At 39.3% G+C, this 11,448-nt stretch overlaps 1 protein-coding gene across 1 annotated transcript; it reads left to right on the top strand.

Moving 5' to 3' along the window:
* The first annotated feature begins 935 nt into the window (after nt 1–935).
* On the top strand, nt 936–9,754 carry LOC134582460 (C-reactive protein-like). The gene is made up of 2 exons (XM_063439067.1): nt 936–1,023; nt 8,993–9,754. Exons 1-2 carry the CDS (start codon nt 1,011–1,013, stop codon nt 9,628–9,630), a joined length of 651 nt encoding a protein of 216 aa, XP_063295137.1. The 5' UTR covers nt 936–1,010; the 3' UTR covers nt 9,631–9,754.
* The last annotated feature ends 1,694 nt before the right edge of the window (nt 9,755–11,448 follow it).

Genomic DNA, 11,448 nt, shown 5'->3' with positions numbered 1-11,448 from the left:
CGGTTTTCATGCCGCCAGCATACGAACGCTATTGTTCGCATCGAATACATTATGCAGACATACACTTGGTTCTTAAAGTGATATACACACATTTATGAAAATACAGTTTAAAGTGGCTAGTTTTGCCACAGTTGTGCTGGGAAACCTTGGGCACTGGCATTCATGTGGATGTTACTTTGACATCTACCACAATGTCTTCTTTATAAGTATGTTTTTATTTGCATCTATATATATTTAATTCCTTTGATGAGGAATCAAAATATTTGATTTGATTGTATATTAAGTATTAAATAATTTTTTATCATGCTATTTTAATTATTAAATAAAAATTAGGGATTCTTCCCTATCTAGTAAATCGATTACATTATCTATCTAGCTAGCTATCTGTCTATCTGTCTGTCTGTCTGTCTGTCTGTCTGTCTGTCCATCTAGGCAAACATGAGTCAGCCAATGGCCATGAGAGGATGAGCCCACCTGCCAACACCACGGCAGACCCCCCTAGGTGGGTCCTAACTCTAACCATTCACCTTGCTTCCTTGAGCCTCTGGCAAAAGGTGGCAAAATGGCAAACAAATGGTCAGAGAACGAGTCAGGGTCAGGGATTTCAGAATTCACCCAAACTATAAACAAAGCCGAGACAAGGGGAACCATTATGTGGTACCAGAGAACTGGAGACTCAAAGTATATTGTCCAATTATTTACCATTATAAATATATTTATTGAAAATTTGCAAAGTTCCGGTTACAGTTTATTTGTCATATGTGCAACATATAAGTAAAACTGACCACTCATGTAATCAGCATTACATCATATGTGAACATTCATGTAATAAAATAAGTGCAAGGTGTTATGAAAGAAATAATATCTCTTGGCCAATCACATGCCTCGTTGAGATTGTGAACATATTGAAACCGCATTGAGTTGTAGAACTAATACACAGACAGTGAAACAACAGGTTTCAGCCTGGTGCACAAGGACAGATATTTTTCTTGCTATTTGTTAGTGGAGCGATGGCACAGCAAGGTAAGCCCAAACAATGGAAATTAATAGATTAGCCGTATTTATAAAGTTCCAACTGCAGACAGACTTTACTAAAAAAACAACTTCCAAATTCCATCATATTATTCTCTCTCTCTATCACTCTCTCCCTCTCTATCTTACATGAAGAAGACCATTACTGAAACCCATGCAATACATAGATCTACACAGATACACAGATGCCCATACTGACACACATACAGATACACAGACATACAGATGCACATACTGACACACATACAGATACACAGACATACAGATGCACACACTCACACACATACAGATACACATACACACCGACATACAGATGCACATACAGACACGCATACATACAGATGCACATACTGACACACATACAGATACACAGACATAGAGATGCACATACTGACACACATACAGATACACAGACATACAGATGCACAGACATACAGATGCACATACTGACACACATACAGATGCACACACTCACACACATACAGATACACAGACATACAGATGCACACATTTACACACATACAGATACACATACATACAGATGCACATACTCACACACATTCAGATACACAGATACACAGATGCACATACAGACACACATTCAGATACACAGATACACACACTCACACACATACAGATACACATACATACAGATGTACACACTCACACACATACAGATACACAGACATACAGATGCACATACTGACACACATACCGATACACAAATGCACATACTGACACACATACAGATACACAGACATACAGATGCACACACTGACACACATTCAGACACACAGATGCACATACTGACACACATATAGATACACAGACATACAGATGCACATACTGACACACATACAGATACACAGACATACAGAGGCACATACTGACACACATTCAGATACACAGACATACAGATGCACATACTGACACACATTCAGATACACAGACATACAGATGCACATACTGACACACATACAGATACACAGACATACAGATGCACATACTGACACACATTCAGACACACAGATACACATACTGACACACATACAGACATACAGATGCACATACTGACACACATACAGATACACAGACATACAGATGCACATACTGACACACATTCAGACACACAGATACACATACTGACACACATACAGATACACAGACATACAGATGCACATACTGACACACATTCAGACACACAGACGCACATACTGACACACATACAGATACACAGACATACAGATGCACATACTCACACACATACAGATACACAGATGCACATACTGACACACATACAGATACACAGACATACAGATGCACATGCTGACACACATACAGATTCACAGACACACAGATGCACATACTGACACACATTCAGATACACAGACATACAGATACACATACTGACACACATACAGATACAAAGACATACAAATGCACATACTGACACACATTCAGACACACAGATGCACATACTGACACACATACAGACATACAGATGCACATACTGACACACATTCAGACACACAGATACACATACTGACACACATACAGATACACAGACATACAGATGCACATACTGTCACACATTCAGACACACAGACATACAGATGCACATACTGACACACATACAGATACACAGACATACAGATGCACACACTCACACACATACAGATACACAGACATACAGATGCACATACTCACACACATACAGATACACAGACATACAGATGCACACACTCACACACATACAGATACACAGACATACAGATGCACACACTGACACACATACAGCTACACATACATGCAGATGCACATACTGACACACATACAGATACACATACATACAGATGCACACACTCAAACACATTCAGATACACAGACATACAGGTGCACATACTCACACACATACAGATACACAGACATACAGATGCACACACTCACACACAGATACACATACATACAGATGTAGATACTGACACACATACAGATACACAGACATACATATGCACATACTGACACACATACAGATACACAGACATACAGATGCACACACTCACACACATACAGATACACATACACACCGATATACAGATGCACATACAGACACGCATACATACAGATGCACATACTGACACACATACAGATACACAGGCATACAGATGCACATACTCACACACATACAGATACACAGACATAGAGATGCACATACTGACACACATACAGATACACAGACATACAGATGCACATACTCACACACATACAGATACACAGACATACAGATACACAGACATACAGATGCACATACTGACACACATACAGATGCACACACTCACACACATACAGATACACAGACATACAGATGCAGATCCTGACACACATACAGATACACAGACATACAGATGCACATACTGGCACACATACAGATACACAGACATACAGATGCACACATTTACACACATACAGATACACATACATACAGATGCACATACTGACACACATTCAGATACACATACATACAGATGCACATACTCACACACATTCAGATACACAGATACACAGATGCACATACTGACACACATTCAGATACACAGACATACAGATACACATACTGACACACATACAGATACAAAGACATACAAATGCACATACTGACACACATTCAGACACACAGATGCACATACTGACACACATACAGACATACAGATGCACATACTGACACACATTCAGACACACAGATACACATACTGACACACATACAGATACACAGACATACAGATGCACATACTGACACACATTCAGACACACAGACATACAGATGCACATACTGACACACATACAGATACACAGACATACAGATGCACACACTCACACACATACAGATACACAGACATACAGATGCACATACTCACACACATACAGATACACAGACATACAGATGCACACACTCACACACATACAGATACACAGACATACAGATGCACACACTGACACACATACAGATACACAGACATACAGATGCACACATTTACACACATACAGATACACATACATACAGATGCACATACTGACACACATTCAGATACACATACATACAGATGCACATACTCACACACATTCAGATACACAGATACACAGATGCACATACTGACACACATTCAGATACACAGACATACAGATACACATACTGACACACATACAGATACAAAGACATACAAATGCACATACTGACACACATTCAGACACACAGATGCACATACTGACACACATACAGACATACAGATGCACATACTGACACACATTCAGACACACAGATACACATACTGACACACATACAGATACACAGACATACAGATGCACATACTGACACACATTCAGACACACAGACATACAGATGCACATACTGACACACATACAGACACACAGACATACAGATGCACACACTCACACACATACAGATACACAGACATACAGATGCACATACTCACACACATACAGATACACAGACATACAGATGCACACACTCACACACATACAGATACACAGACATACAGATGCACACACTGACACACATACAGCTACACATACATGCAGATGCACATACTGACACACATACAGATACACATACATACAGATGCACACACTCAAACACATTCAGATACACAGACATACAGGTGCACATACTCACACACATACAGATACACAGACATACAGATGCACACACTCACACACAGATACACATACATACAGATGTAGATACTGACACACATACAGATACACAGACATACATATGCACATACTGACACACATACAGATACACAGACATACAGATGCACACACTCACACACATACAGATACACATACACACCGATATACAGATGCACATACAGACACGCATACATACAGATGCACATACTGACACACATACAGATACACAGGCATACAGATGCACATACTCACACACATACAGATACACAGACATAGAGATGCACATACTGACACACATACAGATACACAGACATACAGATGCACATACTCACACACATACAGATACACAGACATACAGATACACAGACATACAGATGCACATACTGACACACATACAGATGCACACACTCACACACATACAGATACACAGACATACAGATGCAGATCCTGACACACATACAGATACACAGACATACAGATGCACATACTGGCACACATACAGATACACAGACATACAGATGCACACATTTACACACATACAGATACACATACATACAGATGCACATACTGACACACATTCAGATACACATACATACAGATGCACATACTCACACACATTCAGATACACAGATACACAGATGCACATACTGACACACATTCAGATACACAGACATACAGATACACATACTGACACACATACAGATACAAAGACATACAAATGCACATACTGACACACATTCAGACACACAGATGCACATACTGACACACATACAGACATACAGATGCACATACTGACACACATTCAGACACACAGATACACATACTGACACACATACAGATACACAGACATACAGATGCACATACTGACACACATTCAGACACACAGACATACAGATGCACATACTGACACACATACAGATACACAGACATACAGATGCACACACTCACACACATACAGATACACAGACATACAGATGCACATACTCACACACATACAGATACACAGACATACAGATGCACACACTCACACACATACAGATACACAGACATACAGATGCACACACTGACACACATACAGCTACACATACATGCAGATGCACATACTGACACACATACAGATACACATACATACAGATGCACACACTCAAACACATTCAGATACACAGACATACAGGTGCACATACTCACACACATACAGATACACAGACATACAGATGCACACACTCACACACAGATACACATACATACAGATGTAGATACTGACACACATACAGATACACAGACATACATATGCACATACTGACACACATACAGATACACAGACATACAGATGCACACACTCACACACATACAGATACACATACACACCGATATACAGATGCACATACAGACACGCATACATACAGATGCACATACTGACACACATACAGATACACAGACATAGAGATGCACATACTGACACACATACAGATACACAGGCATACAGATGCACATACTCACACACATACAGATACACAGACATAGAGATGCACATACTGACACACATACAGATACACAGACATACAGATGCACATACTCACACACATACAGATACACAGACATACAGATACACAGACATACAGATGCACATACTGACACACATACAGATGCACACACTCACACACATACAGATACACAGACATACAGATGCAGATCCTGACACACATACAGATACACAGACATACAGATGCACATACTGGCACACATACAGATACACAGACATACAGATGCACACATTTACACACATACAGATACACATACATACAGATGCACATACTGACACACATTCAGATACACATACATACAGATGCACATACTCACACACATTCAGATACACAGATACACAGATGCACATACAGACACACATTCAGATACACAGATACACACACACATACAGATACACAGACATACAGATGCACATACTGACACACATACTGATACACAAATGCACATGCTGACACACATACAGATACACAGACATACAGATGCACACACTCACACACAGATACACATACATACAGATGTAGATACTGACACACATACAGATACACAGACATACATATGCACATACTGACACACATACAGATACACAGACATACAGATGCACACACTCACACACATACAGATACACATACACACCGATATACAGATGCACATACAGACACGCATACATACAGATGCACATACTGACACACATACAGATACACAGGCATACAGATGCACATACTCACACACATACAGATACACAGACATAGAGATGCACATACTGACACACATACAGATACACAGACATACAGATGCACATACTCACACACATACAGATACACAGACATACAGATACACATACATACAGATGCAAATACTGACACACATACAGATGCACACACTCACACACATACAGATACACAGACATACAGATGCAGATCCTGACACACATACAGATACACAGACATACAGATGCACATACTGGCACACATACAGATACACAGACATACAGATGCACACATTTACACACATACAGATACACATACATACAGATGCACATACTGACACACATTCAGATACACATACATACAGATGCACATACTCACACACATTCAGATACACAGATACACAGATGCACATACAGACACACATTCAGATACACAGATACACACACACATACAGATACACAGACATACAGATGCACATACTGACACACATACTGATACACAAATGCACATGCTGACACACATACAGATACACAGACATACAGATGCACACACTGACACACATTCAGACACACAGATGCACATACTGACACACATATAGATACACAGACATACAGATGCACATACTGACACACATACAGATACACAGACATACAGATGCACATACTGACACACATACAGATACACAGATGCACATACTGACACACATTCAGATACACAGATGCACATACAGACACACATACAGATACACAGACATACAGATGCACACACTGACACACATTCAGACACACAGATGCACACACTGACACACATATAGATACACATACATACAGATGCACATACTGACACACATACAGATACACAGACATACAGATGCACATACTGACACACAAACAGATACACAGACATACAGATGCACATACAGACACACATTCAGATACACAGATACACAGATACACACACTCACACACATACAGATACACAGACATACAGATGCACATACAGACACACATTCAGATACACAGATACACAGATACACACACTCACACACATACAGATACACAAACATACAGATGCACATACTGACACACATACAGGTACACAGACACACAGATGCACATACTCACACACATACAGATGCACAGACATACAGATGCACATACTGACACACATTCAGATACACAGATGCACATACTGATACACATTCAGATACACAGATGCACATGCTGATACACATGCAGATACACAGACACAGGCATCAGGTTCTCTGTCTGTAAGGTGAACGCTTTTTATGTCTGCTGGCATTGCATGCTGACAATAGACATGTTTTTTATGCATATAATTGACATTGGCAGCCTGGAACAGAGTTCTGGGTTGCCTCAGTCATGTGTGCTGAAACACTTGACATATTGACTCCTACCACCATGACTACTGAAGTGGCCGTGGTGGCTGGTGTAACCATTTATTCAATAATTCATTTTGAACAAAAATATAATTTGCAGGAATTAACATGGTTTTATGAAAGACAGGTGGGTGATGCCAAACTAATTGTGTTCTATGAAATAGTTAGTAGAAATATAGATCAGGGTGATCTATTTGGATTTTGCTAAGGCATTTGATACTAGCAAAAATGAAATTGGTTGGTTTAGATGAAAAATCGTTTTCTTGGATGGAACACTGGCTTAAAGATCTAGTGCAGAGAGCATTTGTAAATAGAAAATGTTCAAACTGGATAAAAATGGAAAGTCCAGTGTCCACTTTTCTTTAATCTGTTCATACATCATCTTGAAGTGGGCATTCAAAGTCATTTGTTGGTGTTTGCAGATGACACAAAACTAGGTAAGGTAATACAGGGATGTTGGTGATAGTGAAATCTGTGATAAAATGGAAAAACATCAGGCACTCACTGTGATAAATCAGGCAGATTTATTGGACAATGCAACGTTTCAATCTGTACCCTGTTAGTAGGCCTACTAACTTTATTTTTTTTTTGCGTCTAGATTTGGGAGATAAAGTCTTCCTTTTTCCCAGGCAAGATGACCATTCACATGCGACTCTGATACCAGAACAGCCCAGGCCATTGAGAAGTTTCACAGTGTGCCTTCGATCCTTCACTGAGTTAACTGAATATTCTCTGTTCTCTTTGGCCACTGCAATTGAAGATAATGCCCTTCTTATTTACCCATTGTCAGAAAATACAGTCAGTGTTTATGTAGGAAATGAAGCTATCAGTTTCAAGGTAGATGAAGGTCTTCATGAATGGAAGCACACCTGTGTGAGCTGGAACTCTGACACGGGAGTGATTCAGCTTTGGGTCAATGGAAAACTGTATCCTCGGAAGGTTTGCAACAGAGGGTATTCATTTCCTGCCTCAACCAGAATAATCCTGGGACAGGAACAGGACTCCTTTGGAGGAAAATTTGATAAATGCCAGTCCTTCGCAGGTGAAATAAGTGATGTCCATATGTGGGATTGTGTGTTGTCCTCTGAAAACATACAGAAGGTTCTCCTTAAGGAAATGAATGGGAATGTTCTCAATTGGAGGTCCCTAAAATTCCAGAGTAAAGGGAATGTCCTTATTGAGCCCGACGTAAAGAGCAGATCATCAACGGTGTATTTGCCATGTGCCAAAACATAAACAAATACTCTGTTGTCACACAAAGGGGTGGATTGCATTCCAGTTGGTTGTATTGTTAATTAAGGGTATTTCAATCCAAGGAATTGCATATATGACAAGCAAGAAAATGTCAGTCATACCGTGAGATTAGGGGAACCACAAAATATTATTGGTTAAATCAGATGGTGAAAAAGCAATTACTGCTAATTATTTTATTATTTTAGCACTAATGTGATGTGAACAGGAAGATGGTAAAAATTAAGATGTAATTCTGGCTGGAATGTCTTCAACCTAATGACTCAATCTATGGTTACCGATTATTCAGCAATGACTTGTCATTTGGATGTAAAGAATTAATAAATAAATGAAACATTCTTCTTTTTAATCAGTATGGCAGTTGTCTGATTAATAGTTGAATAAATATTTCCTAACTAAACTAAAAACATAACGGCAGTTCAAAAATAGCATTTTCACACACATTAACCATATATTTACATCCAGTGTAAATATATTAATACAACTGATGTGAGAAAGGCTAAACTTGATGAGTGTAGGTCTTTTTTTGGCCCATGTAACCATGTTACTGAGTTTCCCTTCCTTCTCTCTCAGGTGTCTACAGTTGAGTGAGGATTATATACTTTGTCATGTATAAGTGTTCACCCCCTTTGGGCAATGACACAATTTAAAGTTTTACAATCTGGAATTAAAATACCTTATTTTATTAACATTTTATTGAGCAATATAGGAGTGTGTGACGGACCAACATGGGAGGGACAAGTAGGAGTTTAAAGGAACACTATAGCATTAGTAATACAAATCTGTACTCCTATCGCTTTAGTGTCCCTGTCCCTAAAATACAGGTTTCTCCCCATTTGCCATAAAAATGTATAAAATGGATGATTTTCTTACTATTTTTCCAGCACAGAGGCTCCCTAGGCACGACTTACCTCTCCACCTTCTGGAGACATAATTGAGGAGGCGTGACCATAATTGAGGAGGTGTGACCTTCTCCTTCATTGGTTCAATCCAATGTTCCTCATAGAGGAGCACTGGGAACATGATGAGCGCTTTCAATGGGGGCTTCTGCATCATGTGACCAAGTTTTACTCAGTTAGTGCCACGGAAGCGCCACTATTGGCGGTCAGTATGAAATCCACTAGAGGTGGATTTAGCCCCGGGGGCGTTGGATTGCAGAAAAAGAGAAAACAGTCCTTAGAATGTCTGGAAAAGGCTGGGAAATAATTGAGTCACATAACTGAGCGTGTAATTGTTATAGAATAAAATGATCTTGTGGACAAGGTAAGCCTCTGTTATCAAAATTGTGAGTTTCAGCTCATGATCCTTATAGTCTTACAGCAGCAGGTACATATGTATTGTATCCAGCCAATATAGTATCAACATCTTCATTAAGGAAGCAACAGGTGCTATGCAAAATGATAAGGTAAAAGGTAAAACAGAAAGAAGCTAAAATAAAATGATTAGAAAATGAAAGGGAAACAAAAATAAAAAAACAGACAAAACAAAAAAGGAGGAAAAGAAGATTGGAGGGCAAGGAACTCACAATGTGTGAAAATTGAAAATGACTTGGAAGAGACATGGAGAGGAGTTGGATGAAATACGACAATATTCAGATGTTAGCGTGCATAACATGGATCACAATAGGGAATAAAGTATTTGCAGTCTATTAATTGAGGGAAGCCCGGGTATTACAATGATGTGGGAGTCTACAAAGGAAAAATTAAATAAAGTGATACTGGGTAAATACGAATTAGAATTGGTTTTATAGTTGTTAGCAGTAAAAACAGAGACGTGCTCATGCCATTGTACAGAACACTGGTG

Source organism: Pelobates fuscus, chromosome 13, assembly GCF_036172605.1.
Source record: "Pelobates fuscus isolate aPelFus1 chromosome 13, aPelFus1.pri, whole genome shotgun sequence".
Taxonomy (NCBI): Eukaryota; Metazoa; Chordata; class Amphibia; order Anura; family Pelobatidae; genus Pelobates; species Pelobates fuscus.
The sequence above is the reverse complement of the archived record's forward strand: the minus strand, read 5'-3'. Positions and strand labels throughout refer to the sequence as shown.